The sequence below is a fragment of the Hevea brasiliensis genome, chromosome 8 (genome assembly GCF_030052815.1).
Source record: "Hevea brasiliensis isolate MT/VB/25A 57/8 chromosome 8, ASM3005281v1, whole genome shotgun sequence".
Classification (NCBI taxonomy): domain Eukaryota; kingdom Viridiplantae; phylum Streptophyta; class Magnoliopsida; order Malpighiales; family Euphorbiaceae; genus Hevea; species Hevea brasiliensis.
Window position 1 is genome coordinate 101227447 of NC_079500.1, and position 22440 is coordinate 101249886.

General features: G+C 33.2%; 5 protein-coding genes across 8 annotated transcripts; 3 read left to right on the plus strand and 2 right to left on the minus strand.

Moving 5' to 3' along the window:
• The first annotated feature begins 1324 nt into the window (after positions 1-1324).
• On the plus strand, positions 1325-3087 carry LOC110668058 (RING-H2 finger protein ATL74). Its single transcript, XM_021829087.2, has one exon. It carries the CDS (start codon positions 2110-2112, stop codon positions 2704-2706), a length of 597 nt encoding a protein of 198 aa, XP_021684779.2. The 5' UTR covers positions 1325-2109; the 3' UTR covers positions 2707-3087.
• A 1937-nt stretch (positions 3088-5024) lies between these two features.
• Positions 5025-6306, minus strand: LOC110668057 (chalcone isomerase-like protein 2). Its single transcript, XM_021829086.2, has 5 exons — positions 6125-6306; positions 5933-6016; positions 5684-5839; positions 5377-5603; positions 5025-5288 (listed from the first exon to the last, which is right to left on the minus strand). Coding segments are annotated over exons 1-5 (630 nt in total). The 5' UTR covers positions 6126-6306; the 3' UTR covers positions 5025-5126.
• A 2461-nt stretch (positions 6307-8767) lies between these two features.
• LOC110668056 (uncharacterized) lies at positions 8768-9812 on the plus strand. Its single transcript, XM_021829084.2, has one exon. The coding sequence runs from the start codon at positions 8942-8944 to the stop codon at positions 9644-9646; it is 705 nt and encodes a 234-aa protein (XP_021684776.2). The 5' UTR covers positions 8768-8941; the 3' UTR covers positions 9647-9812.
• Positions 9813-10871: 1059 nt separating this feature from the next.
• LOC110668054 (uncharacterized) lies at positions 10872-15321 on the plus strand. 3 transcript variants are annotated; one of them, XM_021829082.2, is made up of 8 exons: positions 10872-11389; positions 11498-11600; positions 11997-12239; positions 12306-13124; positions 13298-13360; positions 13452-13672; positions 14035-14153; positions 14877-15012. In XM_021829082.2, the coding sequence occupies exons 1-8, from the start codon at positions 11345-11347 to the stop codon at positions 14980-14982; spliced, it is 1719 nt and encodes a 572-aa protein (XP_021684774.2). In that variant the 5' UTR covers positions 10872-11344; the 3' UTR covers positions 14983-15012. The 3 variants fall into 3 exon arrangements, with proteins under 3 accessions (XP_021684774.2, XP_021684772.2, XP_021684773.2); XM_021829080.2 differs by having other exon boundaries at positions 10874-11389; positions 11997-13124; positions 14877-15321; XM_021829081.2 differs by having other exon boundaries at positions 10875-11389; positions 12057-13124.
• Positions 15322-15450: 129 nt separating this feature from the next.
• Positions 15451-19691, minus strand: LOC110668055 (U-box domain-containing protein 62). Of its 2 annotated transcripts, XM_058151939.1 has the most exons (8): positions 19020-19683; positions 18667-18922; positions 18354-18435; positions 17624-17681; positions 16927-17015; positions 16511-16606; positions 16351-16421; positions 15451-15877 (listed from the first exon to the last, which is right to left on the minus strand). In XM_058151939.1, exons 1-8 carry the CDS (start codon positions 19564-19566, stop codon positions 15754-15756), a joined length of 1323 nt encoding a protein of 440 aa, XP_058007922.1. In that variant the 5' UTR covers positions 19567-19683; the 3' UTR covers positions 15451-15753. The 2 variants fall into 2 exon arrangements, with proteins under 2 accessions (XP_058007922.1, XP_058007921.1); XM_058151938.1 differs by having other exon boundaries at positions 15451-16421; positions 19020-19691.
• Positions 19692-22440: the final 2749 nt, after the last annotated feature.

The window sequence follows — 22440 nt, forward strand, 5'->3', positions numbered from 1 at the left end:
AAAGAGAAAGTTCAAGAATAATCATAGAGTGTCATAGTCAGAAACAACTCGATTCAACTTAGAGTGCAATGAAAGAGGCATTTGTCTCGTTATGTGTTATCTCGAGTTTGGTGATAAATTCACTCTAATAAATTTAGGTTAAATTAAGAATATTAATTGGTGACCCAACTCTTGAGTTTAAAGAGACTATTACTATGGTAACCGAAAAATTCTCATTTTTGGAGTTAAAAATAAAAAGTAAAAAGTGTGGAGACATGGATGTTAGTTGATTAGTTCACCTAGAAAAGGTATGGGTTTAAATACAAGGGTAGCAAAGTAGGTGAAGGCACATAGTAAGGTGAGTGATGGAAGTTGTTGGATGGAGATAGTCAATGTTAGGGAGACAAGTGTAAGGACTGTCCATCAGACCATACAATTGTGGACCTATGCTACAGATGAACTTCCCTTGGCTACAACATCTCCATTCTTTTACTTCTCATGCCAATACTCTCATATCAAAGTAGCATTTATCTATTTTGCATATTTCATGTATTAAGTCACCAACATTCACATCATTATAAAATTTCAAATTTAAATTTAAATAAAAGTTAATTCAATTTATTTTAATTTTACTACTAAAATTAAAATTTTTAATTTCTTATATTATGGGAAATGTATTCCATCATTGAATTAAAAGAACTAATTTTTATACTGCTTTTAGTTTTACAGTCACACAAATCAATAAGTTGACCATAATAGTACTTCTTAAGCTAGTTGATAGCCCACTAGAAAGTGGGGAACCTCCCAATGTGCTTTTTAATTTGGTAAGATGTGATTTCTAAGGATATTAATATGTCTATATTTAAGTTATTTAAGAACTTATGATAAATGGGTTAATTCAAGTGAATCATAAATTAATAAAAGAATTACAAAAAGAAAGATCAAATGTGTAAAACTAATCAAATGGTTTGATCTAATGTAATGTCAAAGTACAGCAAAATTAGCAGCATCTAAACAAAGGGATCTAAAGATGGGTATTGCCCACAATAAAACAATGGATGGAATTACTTCACCTTTTGATTAAAGGGAATGAATGCAGAGAGTGGGAGAAGGATTTGGTGCCCTAGAATATAAGCATAATTTTTTAAACAACTAATTGTGATTAGTTGGGATCAGGTACCATAAATCATAAAATTCTCACCCACCTTTTCTTTACTCTTGATTCTTAAAAGTTCAATTTGACCCCTAAGCATGTTCAATTAAGGTTAAAAATTAAATTTTTATGTTAAATCTCTCTCCCTGCAAAGCTTTTTCATCCTTTAACCTTAAGAGTATCTTTTTCCCCTCTCAACAATAATGAAGACACCAAACACAGTATCTTTCTTTCATTTGGTATCTTTTTTTTTTCTCATATGTATTCTAGTGTCCTTTGCCACATCCAAATACTACACCCACTTTTAACCACTCTGCTATTATACTTTTTCACAACTATTAAGCCATCCCTCATCTCTTCTTCTGCAGAGAATTAGCACCCACATTATAATTCTTTTAATCCAATCATCCTTCTGGGTTGGAGAGCTTAATTACAAGCCTTAAAAGCTCATTCTTTTTCTTGAATTGGGTTTAAAGGTTCTTACTTGCTGCTATTCAACTTTCTTTCTTTCCCTTTTTTAGTGCTCAGAAGGATGCTTTTTTTGATGTCCTTTGCTCCATAACTAAAAGGTTCATCTCTTTGCTCCTTAACTAAAAGGTTCATCTCTCTCTTTATCCCGGCCTAAAAGCAGATCAACAAGAACCAGAAGCTAGAAACCACAAAGGTAACACTTTTCTGCTTCCCCTTTCTTGAAGCATCAAAACCCATCAATCCTCTTAGTCTTTAGAAAGAAATCCTCCATTGCAAGCCCTTGCTTAGAAATCCGACACCAAAAGAAGCTGCTTGAGCTTAGATAGAATGAACTCTTTGCTTTCAATTTCCTTCGTGGTTCGATTTGATGCTAAGAAGCCTTGAAGCAATGAAATCTCCAGCCCATTTGCATAAGTTCATTGAAGAAACTCTAAACAAGTTACACAAGACCAAGGGGGTACTCTAGTACTTGTCAAATATACGCAGATTCAAAACATTTTGCAGGAATGATAACTCTTCCTCACCGTCCTCATCGGCTGCTTCTGGATGCAGAATCAAGTACACCACCACCAGCAAATGGAAGCAGAAGTCGCAACACCTACACAAACGAGGCCAATTTTGACACCAACATGGTGATCATTCTAGCAGCTCTGCTCTGTGCATTAATATGTGCGCTTGGACTAAACTCAATAGTACGGTGTGCCTTAAGATGCAGCAGAAGGTTTGCTTTTGAAACTCCTGATGAAGCTGCAGCTCGTTTAGCAGCAACAGGGCTTAAAAAAAGTGCATTGCGACAGATCCCTGTGGTCATATATGGGGCTGCAGGGATTCACATCATAGCCACAGATTGTGCAATTTGCCTTGGAGAGTTCATGGATGGTGAGAGAGTGAGAGTTTTGCCAAAATGTAGTCATGGTTTTCATGTAAGGTGTATAGACCCATGGTTGGGATCACACTCCTCCTGTCCAACTTGTCGACAGTCATTGCTGGAGCAACCAGCAACAAGTTCTGATGGTGCAGAAGCTGATGTTGGGATCAGAATTCATGGAAATGGAGCAGCAGTTCAAAGTGATGCGGCTATGGCTGCAGATGAGGTAGGTTGATCTTTCATTTTTTAACACCAAAGTAAAGGAAGAAGGAGGGGGAAGGGTTCTTCTTCATTCGTAATGTATACATTATTCTTGAAATGTTGAGTTGGTTGATGTAATTATGAGTACATAGAGGGAAATATATTTGGCTGAAGTGAAGCTTCAGCTAAGGAATCATTCTGTGGAGTGGAGGTTTATGAGGGAAATCTTTGTTTGTACATGTTTAGTGGGTGAGAAAATGATCCTTAATTAATTAGGAGGTTTGTTGTTTGCTTTTGTCTTAAAATTCAATGGAACTTCTATCAGAAAGAATTTACAAAAATTATCTCCAACTTGTTTCTGCCATTTTCTGATAAGGGGCTTTATAATGTATAAATCCAGTTTTTGTTTTTGTTATCAAGTGGTTTGTATTTTAAATATGTTTTTATCAGGCTGAATTATGATTTGAAAATTCATAATGCCATTTGAGTAGAATATTTTGTCAGTAATAACATAGGATAAAGTGCATAGTTTTAAAATTGGTAAATGTGAGACTCAACTTTAGATTTTTCACTTCTTACGGCTTAAAGTGAAAGAAATATTAATTAAGCTATTTTTAACTCTTAACTATTCTTAATAATCACCGAATATGGTAGTTTAGTAAAATGGTCTTGTTCCATCCTAGTTTGACTCTCTGCACTAGCATGATGATTAAATATTGTTTATGCTTAAGAATACATTGAGAGAAGGCGGCGGATTGTCCAATGATTCGTCTCATTAGGTATCATCTCGGGTTGCCTTTAATTAAGTTTTTTACCCTTAAACTTGGGACATGAGAAATTCTTGTTTAGATCCGATTTATAATAAATTTAAGATATAAATATATGAAATCTATGTATTTAATAAGTAAACTTCACCATACATGTTGTGTCTTGGATTTGTGATAAACCAAATTTAGATAATAAAAATCTCAAAGACAATATTCTATTTTGTGTAAGAATAACTCAAACTATTGTTTACCGGAAATCTTTATGTAGTTTAAAATTCATTTTCATCCTCCCTAACATTACAATATGTGATATATATTTTTTAAAAATTATATTTTTTAATTACATTTAAAATAGTAATTTAAAAAAAAAATATTAAAAAATGTTTTTTTTTTTTAAATATTTTTTAGCCTTTTTAATTCAAATCCTAAATGAGATAATTTTTTTTAAGTACAATGTTAAGAGAGTGAAAAATCGAAAATCTAGTAGATAAGTAATATATGTTTAACTACTGCATAAGTCGGACTAAATCTAAATTCAAACAAGAAGTGAGCATTAAATACACCAAATATTAATTAATAGTCTTTAAATCAAAATAACTTATGGTAACCATTAAAGGTGCTTTTCAAGTCATAAGATTGGATAGGATAAGTCCAAAGTTGAGAGGAAGAAATGATTGTGGAATCCAACTTATTTAAGCCCACATAGTATTATATATACTAATAACATGGAGGGGAGGGATGATTAAATATATGAAAAAGAGAGAGGGAATTGAAAGCAAAGAAGCATATATATCTCAAGATAAGGAAGCTTAATTTATAGTCTACTTTTTCCCTGTTTGATTTGATGGGGCATTTTGGAGTAGAAGCATATGTAAAACAGGGAATCATGATTTTGTGCTTAAAGAATGGAATCTCAAACTCATTTCTCTTCTTTTTCTTTATTTCTAAAACCCTTTTTGTGGGTCTAGTAAGTTCATGATTAGGAAAATTCATTCATTCCACTACCTATACTCTTTGCACATTTGTCTGACAAGTAATGAGAACATCTCTACTAGGATTAAGACTTGATGTTCAGCATCTTTTATCATTTGCATCACCCCTTTTTCTGCCCCATTTGATTTGAAAATATTAAATTTCATTTTCATTCCATAATAATGTAGGTTTTATGATAATATTCAATAATTACAGTATGTTATATGTACTTCTAGTACCAAGACCCATATCTGGTAGAAAATGCTACCATAAGATGGTGATGAGATCTTATAGGTATGGGTACCCAGCATAAATCCAGAGCCAAGGGGAGGATTGGGCCCTTTCCTTTCTAAATGGCTTACCATACAGCACGTAAGATGACATGCTGCTGGGTTACATTTCAAAGAACAAAATAATTTTCCTTTAAAGCCCAATTCATAAAAGGCAGAAACTCAAAATGAGGCTTAAATGCATGGGATATTTTATTGAGGGAAAAGCATTAATAAAGGGCTAATTATTAGATCATTTCTTACAGGAAAGTGAGTCTTTTTTAAAAAATAAAAAATTAATTTCACATGAGAAATGATAATTATGAGAAATGATGCATTTATAATTACTTAATAATTGATCAGAGGCTTACTTCACAGGTAAAGGGTACAAACTTAGGTTCATCTCAATTTCCAAGCATACAAACAGAAACCCAAAAGGCCCATTTTCATTTAGACAAATGGGCAGAAAGGTTATTGGCCAGGGAGGATATGGTTGTGGCAGACACCCCCCTAGTTCCATCCAAGTACCATTTTTTGATCATCTCCACAACGTTTTTGTTCTCCACCTTCATCTTTGCCTCCTCTTTCCCTTCTGTGCTAAATACAATCTGTTCACATTTAACAAATCCATGGAATGATATTAGTACCTGCCCTGCTAAAAAATCAATATAAGCTCTGAATTGGTACAGTTTTTACCTCAGCAGCAGCTGGAGAAACTGAAAAATGATATGTGATAACAGAGTCTTTCTTCAAGTACTTGGACCGGAAGAATTCAACAATTTTCTCCAAGGCTTCTTCCTCCTCCTCTTCGTATTTATCATCTGCTGCTAATCTATCTCTCACAGCACTCTCTAGCTGCACCCCATATTGAGATCCTTTAATTTCCTTGATCACCACTATTCTTATGAACTTCTCCACAGGAGCTGCACATATAATTGGAAGAAAATAGTTCATGAAACTTGTTCCATGGTATATATGTTGCAGAGTAAAATCTGTTAATTACCAGCAATAAGAGCATCAAAGAAGTCATCATCTTCTGCTAGATGATTTCCAGGTTTTCCCTTCCACTGTTGCAAATGCCCCACAACTTCAGGGTCTATATAAACTCCAATTGCTGTGAACTTAATCTGGAGAAAGTGTATTTCAATGTCTGTGATTCCTGTCTCAGACCACAAGAAACACATTAATTAGTGACATATTTAAGAAAAGGAATTGAATTCAGTAGATTTGAACAAAAGTGTTTCAGTTTTACCATGACCAAGCAGAGATAAAGGCTTGGAGGTAGTGACCTGAGAAGGAAAAGGGACTTCATCCACCATAACAACTTCAGAACCCACTACATACAACACATAAAAAACATTAGAATCTGTCTCAGTACTTGTGGTAAAAGACAAAGCTTACAGAGAGAGAGAGAGAGAGAGAGAGAGAGAGAGAGAGGTTTTACTGGTTGATTTTGTAGATTATTTTGTGGAGGGGAAGGAGTTGTGAAGAGGGTTTTCAGAGATAGAATTAAGGAGGACAGTTGATAACTTAATATACATGACTAAGGTGGTTGGTGGTGGAAGTTGGGAGAGCTTGTGATTCATCTCATTTTCTCCTGTCATTAGAAGGAATGGTGAACCTTATTTGCTTCCAGCTACCCACGTGGTTGGCTACGTAGCTAACCATCTACCACTCATTTTACCTACCCCCTCTCCCATTTCTTTTTTCTTTTCTTTCATTGAAATTTTAAACGATGATAGAAAATTTCTTAAAAAATTTTATTATAATAAACACATAAGTAAGATAAAAGAAAAAAATTTTATTATAACGAATAAAGTAAGATATCATTATTCGAAACTCTCAAATCCTAATTCTAATGTATTTAGATTCATGAAAAACATATTTAAATTTTAAGTCACAAAAATAATAAAAATTTACTCCACTCGATAAAAGTCAAATTATTTATAAAATAAAATCATGATAAATTGTTTTATAATATATGCATGAGTTAGCTTTTGAGTAGAGTTAAACTCGATTGATTTTTTTTATAAAGTATCATAAGCTACTTACAGATGTGTTTGTCAATTTTAAGCTCTAAATGTCCATGTCTGGACATAAGAAGGTAAGGTGTTTGTGGTAAAGAAGTTGAAGTCAAGTATGCTCCTCTTCTCTTCACAAACACACAGATTTTTTCAAGAAAGTGACAGAAAAATTACTGTGAAATAGACCTCAGTGATAGAGAATGCAGGCATTAATGAAGCAGCCCATTTATCTAAAGCTATGCTTGAATTCAAAATGATGGATTGTTGGGCTTTTCATTTGGTTTCTGGATTTTGCAAATTGGATTTGATGGGCTAACGTTTTATGAATGGCTAATCTTTTTAAAGCCCATCTTTCTTTTTCACCAGTCGACGTGGGAGTCTCATTCCACCAAGCAACATCAATAGATGGAGGATGTAGAGTCGCTATGTATTGTTATTCTCTATAAAAAGTATTATTTTTTTCTGCTAGTAAATTAGATAATAAAAATAAAAAAATTTTAAAATTCAAACTGAAATCAAATCGATTAATCTAAATAGCTGAATTGAAGAATCAAATTCATTCAGTTTGATTATTCAATTTTAATAGAAGAGAGAAAAAGAGCTTTATTTTTTTTTATTATTTTAAAATATTTTTAGTTTATTTAATTTTTATTGAAATTCTAAAGCCTCATAATTTTAAGAGGTTATTTAATTTAACTATTTATTTTTAATTTTTAATTTAAAATATATTTTTTAATTTATAATTAAGTTAATTTAAAAATAAATAATTAATTATTTGATAAAATTATTTAAAATTAATTTTTAAATAATTTAAGTATTTAATTAAAAAATATTTAAAAAAACTTAATATAGCAAAATGATCAAAACGATGTTGTGGTTATTAAAATAAGGATAGTTTTGATATTTTTAAAAATTATTATGATAATATAGTCTTTTATTTAATTAAATAATAATTTTAACTTATTTTAAATAATTTATTTAGCTTATAAATCAAATTAAATATTAATATACTTATAAATAGATTTAACTAACTTATAAGTCAAACTAAACACCTTCATAGTCATTTACTTAATCAAATAGTAATTTTAAAATAAGTAGGTAAATTATAAATAAAATATGACTTCTTACTATTCTTTTAATATATAAGTCAAGCTAAATCAAACACCGATGAACTTATGACTTTTCACTTATAAATAGATTTGACTAACTTATAAGTAAAATCAAATACCTTATAAATAGCGATTTTAATATTTTCATTAATTTTGTGTATAATAAGCTTATTATAAACTTAAAGAGTCTTATGCTAACCTAAATTCTATTGTTAGTAAAATAACTAAATTTGAGTCATTACAAATATTCTTAAATTAAAACTTATGAATTATGTATAGGTCTAGTCAAAGTTTTAATTCCTTTGAGGATACGAGTCTAAACAAATCTTAAGATTTGATTTTGATTTCAGTTTCAATAGAATATAATTTTAATTAAATTCAAACGTGCATAATTTTTTTTTTTTCAAAATTTTAACATTTTAATAAATAAAAAAATAAATTCCATGATTTAAACGTTAATTTAGTTTTTTTCTCATGAAAAATCAGTCATAATCAAGAGAGTGTCTACAAGTGAAAAGAACCAAAATTTCATGATGTAAACGTTGCCAAATAAGCTTTTGCTGACTAGGAATTCTCGTGTCAACCTGCGGTTGCTGGAGAACCTTGGCGTGTGCTCGCTTTATCTCGCGTGCAATTTGTGCGTGCCTCCACGTGCTTTCTCCGTTTCATGCCCTCCCTGCCACATTCTCCATATTGGACTTCCTCCGTTCTTCACCATCAACGGCTCTGATTCAATCCACACCTAATACTACTACCTCAGCTAGTGTACCCGAGGACCTGTCTTCTCTTCGTCTAACCCTTGGATTTATTTCCTGAGACAGATGTAGAGCAAAAACTAAAATGAACAGTTTAAGACCGTTGGATTTGACATGTTGGAAAAGAGATGGCGCGTGTATGTGGTTTCAGGCGTAGAGGATTAGATTATGAGTTGGAAAATGGTGGGACCTATCTCAACCATTTGGAAGACACGGTCGTTAATCATGCCAATCTTGACCGTCCAATCAATACTCTGTTTCTTGCCTCCTTCCTTGCCCAATGTAAACTACACTCTCTTCCACGGCTCATATATACCAAGCCAATCCAGCAAAGGTTTTCTCGTGGTTTCCGATTTCCGATTCTCTCCGCTCCATGGCATCGGCGGCTATTCGTTGTCACGGAAACCGGCATTTCATCAATAGCCGTTGGCCGGGAGATACTTCTCCGATTAATCAGAATGCTCGTGTAGGGATGTGTTCCGTCTCGAAAAATGCTTGTTCCAGACGGAAACGATGGAGGATTTGTTCGATGTCGATGGGGAAAAGGACGGGAATAGCGGTGGCAAATTATAAGAATAAGATCAACGGCGGTGATGAGGTGGCGGTTGTATATGAGAAGTTGGATGAGTGGATGAAAAATTCGGTGGTGGAGATCGTGAAGAATTTACGAGAAGCGCCTTTGCTGGTACAGATTTACGATAAGGGAGAAACAACGACGTTGAAGACGGAGAAGGCGGTGGAGGAGCAAACGTGGCCTTTGGTGATGCGAAAATGGGAGAAAAGAGAAGCGCCATTGCCTGAAGGGGTAATATTCGTGGAGCAATTGGAAAAGGATGAGAAAGAGGAAGTGGAAGGGGAAGGGGAAGGGGAAGGGGAAGGGATGACGAGGGCTTGGGGAATAGTTGTGCAGGGGAAAGGGGTTGATTGTGGGCCGGTGTGCTACTTGTTGAAGACGAGCAGAGCTGGGTCATCGGGCTTAGGAGTCTGCTGCACCCATTTCTGCTTGATGAGGGTGAAGAATTTTAGGGAAAGTGCCAGGTCTCAGCTCAAGAATTGCTGGTTGCTACAAGGGCAATAAGCTACTGGGTTAGTTGATCAATTACTGGCGTAAACAATTTGGATTATTTTAATATTGGTTATGATGTAAATGATTTTTATAGGAACTTCATTACTCTAAACTGTAATGATACATTCATCTCATCAAATCTTATGAGCAGTGAAGGTTGATTCTTTTTTTCGTTAAACATCAGCCAATTTGCAAATAATTTTTATGTTTAAAAATGTATCTTTGTATCCTGAAAGAAAGAAGTTAGCAAATCATATAATTTCATCCAATCATATAATTTCGTTTAGCTTATAAGTTGTTAAATCTATATTATAAATAAAAAATTATTATTTATTTTAATTTTTAAGCTAAAAGTAATTACTTAAAATAAATTATAAATTTATTTATTTTAAAATTATTTAATAATATATTTATTTTAATCATTTTGATAAATTAAATTTTTTTAAAAATATCTTTTAATTAAAAATAGAAATTATTTAAAAATTTATTTTAAATAGTGTTACCAAATAATTGAAATCGGGACAATAATAAAAAACTAAAGAGAGTCTCATTCTCAATTTTTTTATAAATATAAAAATTCAAAAATTATCAAATGTATCTAAAATATTAAATTTTAATATTTTTTATTTTAATATAAACATAGATAATTTATAAATTATGAAGAGTAAATTTTACAGATATATTATTTACATTTATGTTTGGCAAGGCATAATATAATATAATATAATTAATTATGTAATATAATTAAAATTATAATTTAATATAATTATCATTATATTTCTCTATTTTGTCATAAAATAAAAATACAAATACTGTAATGTAATCATAATTTTTATTTTAATATTTAACTTATTTATAATGTTAATAATAAGTGATAGTGGTGTAATATAATTGAATGGTAATAATAGTTAAGTGGTGATTATTGTGATGGTAGTATCAACTGTAATTGAATGATGGTGGTAATAGCAAAATGAAGAAGGTAATAATTAGATTGTGATAATTGTAATAATAACTATAATCATAACGACAGCAAAGTAAAGGTAAAAGGATGGTGATGAAATGGTAGTGATTAGTAGCGCAGTAACGGTGGTGATTGATGATTAAGTAATAATGATAATAATAGTATTGATAATTAATAAAAAATAATATAATTAAATATATAATATAATTAAGAGTAATTTTGATTGCGCGGTATTAAATAAGACGCTAATGATTGGAGCTCAAATTGATCAGATGACCACGTGCACAGGGGGAAATGGCTTGTAAGAAGCTACGGCCTATAGTATATAGGCTATGCATTACAAGATGAGAATATAAAAGGCCCTACGGCCCAAACCAAAATCCCTCCACCACCTATTTTGAATTTGAAAAACTCTATCCTTTCAAAATTCAATCCATAATTAACTCGTTTTCTATTCCAATATTCTAATTGCTAAGCGCGCTCTTTCATACTCCAATTCAAATTAATAAACATTTCAATTACGGATCTGCTATTCCCTTTTCTAAACCATATTATCCATTCCATTCTACTTTCATTCACTCCCTTGTCAACAAAGTTTCTGTCTTGGTTATTATTTATTTATTTATTATTATTTTTTTGTTAGTTTTCGTTCATGGGTTACTGCAAACCCTCTTCAATTTAAAGTTTTTTTAATACTTTTTGAATTTTGTGCCAATAAAGTATTGGACTTGAACTGGGTTTCCAAGATAATGAAGAATCAAAGTGATTTACGGTTGCTCGGATCTGATTCTACGGTTGGTTTCTATATTTCTTGGCAGCTTTTGATTGAATTTGTGTTTTATGTTTCTGTTTCAATCTGATTTTATATGATTTTTTCCTCTTTTTTATTGGGTTGCTTTTAGGTGATTGGAGAGAAGCGAAGTAGTAGCAGATTGGGAGAGAAACAAGAAAGTGCTCATAAGCGGATTAAAATGAGAAATCTTGATTCCGTGTTGAGGTCTGAAGGTAATTATTGTTATTATTATTATTATCAAGTTATCAATTTTGTTGATTCTATTGGCTGCTTTGCCAATGAATTTTGAGTCTTAAGGAATGCTAGAATTGATTTCCGTTGAATTACTAATGGATATTTGGTTACGTAGTTAATTCTTTATAGTTTTTCATTTCCAAAAGGGCAGCTTTATTTATGTTTCTGTTCTATAAATTGCCCTTGCTAGCCAATTAGGCCAATTTTTGTTCGCTTTCTCAATGTACATTCAATCCTGTCACTTTTAGACCTCTACTAATTTACTTGCACTTACAGGAGATGCAAATTTTTTTTCCCCAATTATGGTAATTCTCATATAGACATTATTTTTGAAGCTTAAACTCTTACATTTTTAATGCTTTAAAATTCCACAGAAACCAGCACCCATCATTTGAAAAATATAGAAGCTAGTGACCAATTTCAGTTTCGTGTAGAAATTTCTCAAGTTACCAGTTTGCCTGTAACCTTGGATCCGGATGCTACGCAAGTAGAAAGACGTGGGAGGACTTCATTATCAGTCGAGGTCAATTCTTCCCCTAGACCACTGGATCTCAATGGTGAAGCTTGTGTTGCTAATAATTCAGCAAGCAATGAAAGTCCAGAAAACACTGAGACATGTAAGAAAGTCTCCTTGCTTAAACAGCATGATAGAGAACATGAAAGTAAATATGCAACCTCTGCAGGGATTGGATTGGATCTCAATGCAGAAGATGTTACTAGCTCCATGAAGCAGGAATCATTTCATAATTCCAAAAATCACGATCACTTGAAATCAAAAAGGGATGCTTCTGAGTGTGGGAGTACTACTAGTCCAGTTGAGGAGAAAGATCCATTGAGAGTTTGGAAGGAGATGAAGCAAAATGGTTTTCTCTCATCTTCTCATGGAGGCATTTCGATTCAAAGTGGTTTAACCTCATCTTCACATGGAGGAATACCAATGCCGAAGCAACGTGGGAGGAAAAGCAAGAATGATCTTCTCAAGAAAAAGATGGAGCTTGCAAAGAAAGAACAAGTTGATAGGTTCACGAAAATTGCTGCTCCAAGTGGACTGTTAAATGGATTGAACCCTGGGATTATAAACCATGTGAGGAACAAAAAACAGGTCCATTCCATAATAGAGGCCTTAGTGAGGTCTGAAAAACTTGAAAATGGTTGTGTTGAAGCCAAGCATGAAAGGCATCTAAAGACTCAAACTAAAGAAACCAGCAATGTTAGTGATTCCGTTATACGTCTACTCAGTTTTTCTCAAGGAAATGGGGATTCAGCTATTTTATGTGGTAACAAACAAATAGGAGGACACCATATATTAACTGGAGAGTGTGACTCCAGCATGGTAGATAGGATATGTGGTAGAAATTCTGTCTCAAATTCCACTGCTGTCATTGAGGATGATACATTAGCACTTAAGTTATCAACATCAAGCAAGGTATCTGAGGAATCTAGAACTTTTTCTAATGAGGAATCGACAAATGTCATAAGCATTTCTTCTCTTTCAGTAAGAGGTGTGTACACAAAGAGAATCTGTAATTTAATTTATGCACTTTTATATATGAAGAAAATGTGGTAGTTTATCAACAGTTTACAAGAAACATAGGAATAGCATTCGAGTTCTTTATTTTGCAAGTATTTAGGCATCACTGTCTTCATTAAATGAATGCTTTTTCTCAACTTCCAGCTGCTAGCGTTGCTTCTCAATGGCTAGAGCTTCTTCATCAAGACATTAAAGGGCGCCTCTCAGGTAGTGGTCTATTATTTGAAAAAATACCGAAGGTTTTAGTGAAGAATACATAGCACTATCCTGGCAAATAAGCTGTGTTCTATACTTGCAGCATTGCGACGCAGTAAGAAAAGAGTCCGAGCTGTAATTACTACAGAGTTACCTTTTTTAATATCAAAAGAATTCCCATCTAATGAAGAGAATGATCCTTTTATGATGAAAACTTCATCCGATGGACTGTCCGATAATGCAATATCTGCCATGCATCAAGCAAGATGGAGCACATTGTTTGATCAGATGGATAAAGCGCTTTCTGAAGAAGAGAAACAACTTGTAAGAATGAGAGGAGAATATTCTGTTTCATATCAATGGCTCCTAGTAGATGAAATATAGGTGTTTCCTGAAACAGAGTTTCCTTTCTCTTTGGAGAGGATAAAGAAATACAATTTGACTAAATTGGATCTTTCATCCATTTATAGATGTTTGATTTAACTTATTATTCACCTAACTGTTTTAATGGAAACATAATATTTTTTTCCCCACAAAATAGTTGTCTCCAAAGTTTATGTAAAAAGAAGATGCTGTTTTCCTCGATCTAATATACTGTACAGAAATTCTTTAAACTAGAAACTTTGTTTTATTAATGAGGTCAATATCAATAACTAAACCTTTATCTTTTGTGGCTTAAATTGCAGGAAAGTTGGTTGATCCAGGTAAAAGAAATGCAACTGCACTGTGATGAGGGGCTGCAAAATTTTCATTGGAACTCCATTTTTGGTTTCCAACAGCAGGAAACATCAGAAAATTACCAAAGGTAAAGCTTTTATGAGCTAAAAATAGCTCCATTGCGGTTGGTCTGCCTTAGCATTTTAAATTAGCATATACACTTCACGTTTCAAATCTTCTGCATTGTGTTGGAAGTTGGACATAATTTCAGTCATTCTATGTACTCCACTGCCTTACTTCATGGGGAAAAGGAAATATGATCAGTAAGGTATTGATCTTAATATAGTCTAAATAAAAAGGAGGAAAGTATGGCTTTTATGGTAGGAAATAATCTTTAACTTTTGTCCTGTCTGGCTTTAAGAGAAAACGTACATTGAAGTAAACATGTCAAATATTTGCTTCATGTCGTCCTTGTCAAGGATATGCATCCTTAAAAAATGTTATAAAATAAAATTTAGTTCTCTTTTCATCAAGTTGACATTCATGCTTGTCTTTTTTTTTTTTTTGGCAAGGCTGGAGTGCTGCAAAATATGGCAAGTAGCAAAATTCTTGCAAATTAGTATTGAAGACTGTTTCTGAATAGGCTCAAGTTATTTTTATTGTGCAAGTGCAGGTCTTTGATATTGAAACATAAAAATAAAATTTTCTTATCATCTTTAATCTTTAGTTGGCAGTTTGCTTTTTGTTGCCACTATCCTGTGGAAAATTTAAATAATGCATTTCCTGTTACACTTTTTCTCAATCAAGGGTTCCTGTATGGTGGATATTGCTATGAGTTTTTCAACAATTTATTATTTTCTTTGTGGTGCAGGAAAGTTGACAGCTCTGAGAGAGAAATAGCAGTTAGAGCAGCTGCAGCCTCTATCTATTCGACCTGCAGTTTTCTGATGTCAAAGGAGAACGTATCCTGTTTCTGATCTCGTTAACAAATACCTTTCCCCCCCCCTCCTCCCCCCCCCTTTCAACCTATCTTATTGTGGTGACTTGCCTAATACTGAACCTTGAAATGTCCATGTGCATTTAGCAAACTACTGATTAGGCGTTCAAATTTGCAAGGCTAAGCAGCTTATCAAGTCTGCAACATTAGGAGAGGAACGCTTTTGACCTTTTCTCTTGTTTTAAATTTATCTGCCAGCAGTATCAGAGCAGTGGTAGAATAATAAAATCCTTCATGTAATTCTTTTCTTGGTTTTTATCTGAGTGTAGAATGATTTAGAATTTTTAACCGTTATTCATGATAATCTTACTTCTTTCAATGTCTAGCTCAGGAAAAAAAAAAAAGAAAGTATGATGCACCCTCTTTCTGTGGGTACACGTAGGAATATATAGCCAGTTCAATTTTGCACCAAGAACAGAAAATGCCTTGATTGTTTTGATCAGCTATATTCAAGCTAAAGGGCTCGCTGTAAAGCAGAGCCAACATGAAGCAGCCACTGCTCATGATATTATAAACAGAAATGGTTACATTACAATCATGTTTACAGAAACATTAGTTAAATACAAAGACAACTGCAGTGATATGTGAAACAAAAATGACTAATTTAAAAGGCCTTCATATCAACATATTTGCCTGTGAGAAAAACAATATAGAAGAGCACAAGCAAGAAAGCTGTAAAATATAAGTTAGATTGTGTGAAATGCTGCATTTTGGTAACACATAGCTGCCTCATTTTGTATAAGCATTAGCTCTAGAGCCGATTTGGGGGCATCTTGCCGGACATAGCCTTAGTGGATGGGTCATCCAAAACTTTGTCCAGAGAACGATACTGCAATTTTACACTCTCTGCATTATCCAATGTCTTCACCACATACCTATACATGACTTATGCATCAGTTAATGAATAACCAGCTGAGTTTCCAGATGAGATTTTTTTACCTCTACAACAGCCACTACATAAAACTGAAGTCTTAATCAACAGAGTTCTAATTTCAACTTATACAGGTCCAATTTATTAATCTTTGCTTACTACATTATCCTTCTAGGAGTCTACTGTGTTAAAAAGCAGATTTCATGTTATACATATATTTCTACAAAAGGAGACTTTTTAAAAGGAGGAGCAAGTTGGGGGGAAAGATATCCTCCTCTCAAGGGAACGAAAAATGTTATCAAAGAAAAGAAAAAGGAAAAAACAACTATCGACGAAGCAAGACATTTAATAACACATGTAAGTGCGAATAAGCTCACCATAAGAAAGCAATTCAGATCAATTTCTATTTTTATTGTACAATATGGCAAACCTTCAAATCTGCTAAAAAAATGAAGATAGAGCAAGAAAGTATCAAACCATCCATTTAAGCATTGTGTTGTCACGACCGCCTCACGCCCAACAAACTGCTGAGGTGTCCTCTTGTTTCCCTGATTCATTTGTCCTCTTAACATTAATTTCAATTGACTAATAAATAAGGATACAGCCAAAACTTGGAAGCTTTTGGGAGGGAAAGAACCTTTATAATAACCCGGTCTGTCACAGAAAATGGGAACTGCACACCTCGTCCCCTTGGGGTATCCATTGCAGGTGAATCACCATAAACACCTTTGTCCTGCAAGGATAGAAAAATTATTTTAGATAAAATGTCAGAAATAATACAAGGATAGCTGTAGTGCATATGATATGAGAAATTGTTAGCAAGCAAAATAGCAATATGCCATTTGAGAATACCAAAAAAAGTCATTGATTAACAGGATTTCATAAAAAACAGTTCAGCTTAACTGCCAATCTACCATGATTCACTACATAAACTGGCTGCTCAATTATTTTTTTCCCTTTGTATATTCCTTAGCACATATATTAATACCACTTACGAAGTAATTTAAAAAAAATTATATTATTAGAAAAATCCAAGGCATGAAGAAGGCAAACCTGCTCAAACCTCTCTCTCCTCCTTTTGGATGAGTGATAATATTGTAACTCCTCTTCCCGGCGGAATGCCTGCACTGCAGCTTGGAGAGCTGTACAAATACGATCACAAAAGACTACAATAAGGAGAACGGGAACTGCAATAAACCAGTGTTTTATATTTATCTTTGGCCCTGTTTGTCAATATTAATTGTTTTAATAGCTGCTAGCCGTTTCAATAGTTGTTAGTCGTTTTACTAGCAGTTATCTGTTAGTTATTAGCTATTAATGGTTAGCTGTTAGACATTAGCTATTAATGGTTAACTGTTTATATACCTATTAAAGTAAAAATGTTCGGTAAAAATGACTATTAGATTAGCTGTTAAACATAAAAATAGTAATAAAATTTTGTCGACCTTAATCAAAACGCTCCCTCAACCTTTAAAAGTTATGAGGGATAGTTTTTCATGAACCACTCCCTTAATTTCCAAAAGTTAGTATAAACATTATATTACCGAACAACATAATTAAGAGTAGTGTTTTAACCAGAGTCAAAACACTAAACGCTACCTTAAAAGCTATTGCCGAACAGGGTCTTTGTCATAATAAGTATGATCTATCCATCCCTAATTCTTGCTGCCACTCTTAATAGTTATCTGAATGATTTGGTGAAATCTTTACCATTAAAGTGAATTAATAGGACAAAAAAATTACCACTTACAGAGATTAGGAGCTATCGAGTCTTCAGAAACTGACTGTGAACAAGTGTGGCAAGCTTTCTGAAATTGCATTGCAAAAGATATCAAAATCATATCTCATAATAAGGGTAAGAAAATTGATAAGTGTGTGCTTTTGCGCACACACAGATCAGAAAGCATCAAAGTTAACATAGTTCAAAGAAACAAGACCAGTATCCATGAACAACTAAAAGAAAAAAATTGTTATTAAGCATAGCTTGACAGAAGGCTACCATGTACATGTATCTCATAAAACCCATCTATAAAATGAGTGTAAAAAGCAAATGAACAATGTCAACAAGAAAATTCACTCAAGCAACATAAAGGAGGCCAATTAAAATCCCAGAACATAAAAATTAATTAAGAAAACAAATTTTCGATAGAATATCAACTGCATCAATGTTGCTGTTTGACACAGACAAGTGGGTAGACAGTGTATTTTTTGAAACCAATTAATTGTAACAACAAAATAATAATAGAGCTCCAATACCATGAGTCATCATGTCTACAAAGCGATGGAATAACTAGCAAAATGATAGTCAAATTGATATTTGGTGATGAGTTACATTTTATCGGCAGTTAACATATGACTCTTTGATATTCACAACAAAATTTACCAGATGCTAGACATTTCCTATTGCATGAATTTTCCCTACAACATCTTGAAATGAATGATACCAAAAACCTAAAAATAGCCTTTGACTAAGAACTTACCATTCTGATAACATGCTGCAGTCCACCAGCTCCAAATGAATGTCCACATGGTAATATCATTGCATCATCCATTAGAGCTCCCCTGAATCGAAAAGCTAACGTAAATATGTAACACAAGTGAACACTCTAGCAAGCAGAAAGTTCGCAACAAGAAAGACAAAAGAACATTACAACATATCAAAGTCAACCAAAACATAAAACGTGCACCCTGAGCTCAAGCACATTCTCCTTGATAAATATAAAAGGACTTCTCTGTTTCACGCAAAGTATAGTTTGACCATAAACAAACAAAAAATACAACATACAAACTTACGTGACTGAGTCCGATAGAATGGCGCTCAAGGAGTCTCCAGACTCGCATGAAAACGACGAACCTTCCTTTCTTCCACTAAAACCACAACCATCACCTCCCATATCCTTCCCCGCACTACCAGACCCCTCTGTTCCCTGCAAATACTGAGTGTAATACATATGCCCATCAGATTCTGCTATTGTCACTGTATTATTCCCCGTTTGGCCTACACTCCCACCTCCACTTTTTACCGCCATAATTTCTCCGGTAGCCCCAACTAGTAAAAAGATAAAATCAACGGAAAAACCCAAACAGGAAAGAAACACAAAAATGGAGAGTAGAGAAGCTAAATTGGACCATGTACCTATACTTACCAAAAGAAGGATGGTGCTTGGGCTTTCCATTTCCATTCCCCATTTTATCTACATTACCAGTATTGCTAGTGGTACCAGTAGTAGCGGTTGCATCGTTGTTATTGCTTTTGCCGCTATTATTATTGTTATTATCGTTACTAGTACTATTATCAACACCAACCAGTGCCTCCACTTCATTATCATGGTCACCATCACCACCATCCACGCCATCATCATCGACCTCGTCATATTCCTCACCGTCTGATTCATCACCGCGGGTCCCGTTCCCGTTCCAATTACGATTCTCCCGGTACATATTGCGCGGGAATTGGGGACCGCCCTGGTGGGAGGGGAAGTAACGGTTGTTGGCGGCGGCGGAGTTGGAGGAAGAGAAAAGCTTGTCATCGATAAAGCCAGTGAGTTCTCGGGTAGTGGTCATGCGGCCCCGATGCCCTCCGACGCGGCGCTGGGGAGGCCCGCAGTTGAAGCGCAAGGGATCATTTTGGAAGACGAGCTGAGAATTTAGGCCATTTTGGGAGGGAACTAAGGAGATTTCCTCCGTTGACATAATTTTGGAGGTCAAATTACATGAAAATGGAACCCTAATTTTGATGAATTGAGCATGAATTTGATTTACCTGAAGAAAGGAGTGAGCAACGGTGACAGATTAAAAAAAATGAAATTGTTTTCAGAGACAGTCAGAGAAGATACGAGACGACGTCGTTTAGGATGAGGAAAGGAAAACATTATGGAAACCTAAAGAAAATAAAACCAAATCTAACATAAAAAATGCAATACACACATATGTATATCCAAAATAAGTAATCATAAAATATTTCTCAGTAGGATCAAATCATAATTAATAAAAAAAATTTTCATATTTATTAACTGAATTAACTATGTTACACAAGTTAAGATTTTTATAATTAATTTATTTTTTTAATAATATAAATTTAAATAATAAAAGAATAATGATGTTTTATATTATTACTATTTTTTTTATCAAATTTTATGGTTACTTGACTTTATACAAAATAAAATTAATTTATTATAAAAGTAAAATAATCTAATATAAATATATAACTTACCTTATGAAATTTTTATAAAATAATTTTTTTTTATAAAATAATTGATTACGAAAAATTTATTAATTTATTGAGACAAAAATAAAGTTTATTCATGTAAAAGAAAATATAATACTTTTAATAATATGAAAAAATATTAATTAAATAAGATATAATGATTTAATAAAAAGAATAAGTAATTTATGTAAAAAAATACACATTAAATATTATATTTTTTTGCTTGAAAAAATTTTACTTTTTTAAGTTAATAAATTTTTCATAATAAATTATTTTTAATAAAAATGTGTTTTATAAATTTTTTTTATTAAATTAATTTATTTTCCGTAAAATGTAAGATTACTTTGTAGTAAAATCAAGTAACAATATAAAAACTAAAAATAATATAATAACTTAACTCGAACTCTCCTCACGGACGTTGCAAGGAATACAAGGAGAAGAACAAGAGAAGCTACCAAGAAAAAGAACATAAGCAAAGCGGCAATGACTACAGCTTTTTGTGGGTTTCATTTCGTCATTTATGTAGAAGGAATTAGAAAGTATCACATGACTTTGAATCTTGAATCTCTCTGCTCAGAAGGTTAAGGTTTTTAAGCTTATACGTCAAACACTTTCATAGTATATGCACAGATATGAATATCAGAGTTGGTATGGTGGTCTTGCTTGTTTTGATCACTGCCAATGGATCATACACTACTCAGGTAACCCACCATACATCTCCACTGATATTTTATGTTAACATTTTTATTTCTAGAAATAGAAACTTTGATTCTTTTGATGTGTGTTTCTGGGTAGCTGAAAATGGAATTTGTAAATTTCTTTTTTTCTTTGTTGGGTGGCTTTTAGATTTCTCCTTCGCCTAGTCCAAAGCCCATTGTGGGTTCTGATGGAATTGCATTAGTTGTTGCATTAATTGATGAGAGGTTATCAAATTCCTTAACAAGAGCCATTTCCTGAATCAAATGACTGCTTCCCTCAATATTTCTGGTGGCGAGTAAAGTTTGAATCTTTACCCTTATTATGTTCTCTTTCATTGAATTTCTCATGTAGGTTTTTAGTTGCTTTGAACAATTTTAGTTAGTTGTTATTGAGTTCAAAATTAAATCATTAGTAAAATTCAAATGTGTTTGAAGTAGACACGAATGTTTTAGAAGGCATTTTTAGAAGGAAACTGCTTATAAAGTTTGAACGTGAAATGTCAGGAATTTATCCTCAAGAGTTGCAGTATGGTTGTATTTTGGTTGCATAATAGCACATATGCCACTGTATCTTGCTTGCTGAAGATTATCATATTCTTATTATCGTGAAAAACTTATGAAATCATGTTGTCATACTTTCGCTATATTTCAAATTATTTAATAAGAAACTTTCTAAAAAAGAATAAGAGAAGAGGATGGTGAAGGATCTCAATTGTCAACCTGATTCGTGGCTAATTTTTTTGTTTTCCAACCTCAACTTAAATTTGTATTTTTCGTGTATTCAAGTCTACTAAGCCTTAGTTCCAATCTAGTTAGATTTGGTTTGAACTCAACTTTGATATATTTTGTTTCAAGATTCATTTTTTTCTAGATGAATATCTTTTTGTTCTTGAACTTATCGTCATTTCTTCCATTTTTTAATTTACAGTTACGTTTGACAACACACTGTTCGTCTCCTGAACAGAGCATTCTCTTGCCTACCCATAAATTGTTTCTACTGCAGATTGTTAAGGCTGGATACATGGCCATTTTGGATCATAATCACCTCAAACTCTAATAAGTATGGGCTAGATCCCTCGAGCTTTCTTTAAAAGTGAAGCCCTTTTATCTATGACTAGAACCAGCTCCGCTATCACAATAATACTTAAGTTGAAGGGTAGTTTCAGCCTCACTCTTCTTTCAAGTTTTCATGATAGTGCATCGTATATACAGGAACATTTCTGAAGCACATCAATATCCTAGTGGAGAAAGAAAGTGTTTACATTTGCAGTAGCATTAAAAGAAATCTGTGAAGTTAATATTTTCTACGATAATGGTCACAAAGTTAGGATAGAAGTTTTCATATGTGCTTCAACAAAATGTTGCACATGATTCCAAATGAATTTCAAGGTGTTGCGTACTTTGCACGTCCTTCAACCTTCATTTAAACATGCCCATTTTCCAACTATGTGAATGGCTATTTGAGGTCATTTCAGATTGTCTTGCATTCAGCCTGTGCAATTGCTTGCTAGGAGGTTGCTTGTTAGTTTAGGATATGAATTAGTCACTCTGATCTTTAATTATTTATACCATTGGATATTTTTTTTTTTTTGGGAGCCCTTGATTAATAAAGTCATCAAAGTGAATGATGCTTAACTATAAAGATTTTCTCAGTGTTATAGC

What these genes read in the sequence shown, in the direction of transcription:
- LOC110668058 (XM_021829087.2), top strand. Translation starts at nt 2,110, where the DNA reads ATGATAACTCTTCCTCACCGTCCTCATCGGCTGCTTCTGGATGCAGAA.
- LOC110668056 (XM_021829084.2), top strand. Translation starts at nt 8,942, where the DNA reads ATGGCATCGGCGGCTATTCGTTGTCACGGAAACCGGCATTTCATCAAT.
- LOC110668057 (XM_021829086.2), bottom strand. An exon ending in TTTATCTCTGCTTGGTCATG is followed by an intron (nt 5,840 to 5,932) that starts GTAAAACTGAAA and finishes GGTCTGAGACAG; the next exon opens with GAATCACAGACATTGAAATA. An exon ending in TTTCTCCAGCTGCTGCTGAG is followed by an intron (nt 5,289 to 5,376) that starts GTAAAAACTGTA and finishes AAATGTGAACAG; the next exon opens with ATTGTATTTAGCACAGAAGG.
- LOC110668054 (XM_021829080.2), top strand. Translation starts at nt 11,345, where the DNA reads ATGAAGAATCAAAGTGATTTACGGTTGCTCGGATCTGATTCTACG. An exon ending in TGCTCGGATCTGATTCTACG is followed by an intron (nt 11,390 to 11,497) that starts GTTGGTTTCTAT and finishes GGTTGCTTTTAG; the next exon opens with GTGATTGGAGAGAAGCGAAG. An exon ending in CATTAAAGGGCGCCTCTCAG is followed by an intron (nt 13,361 to 13,451) that starts GTAGTGGTCTAT and finishes CTATACTTGCAG; the next exon opens with CATTGCGACGCAGTAAGAAA.
- LOC110668055 (XM_058151938.1), bottom strand. Translation starts at nt 19,566, where the DNA reads ATGTCAACGGAGGAAATCTCCTTAGTTCCCTCCCAAAATGGCCTAAAT. An exon ending in ATTCTATCGGACTCAGTCAC is followed by an intron (nt 18,436 to 18,666) that starts GTAAGTTTGTAT and finishes TTTTCGATTCAG; the next exon opens with GGGAGCTCTAATGGATGATG. An exon ending in CTCGATAGCTCCTAATCTCT is followed by an intron (nt 17,016 to 17,623) that starts GTAAGTGGTAAT and finishes GTATTTGTACAG; the next exon opens with CTCTCCAAGCTGCAGTGCAG.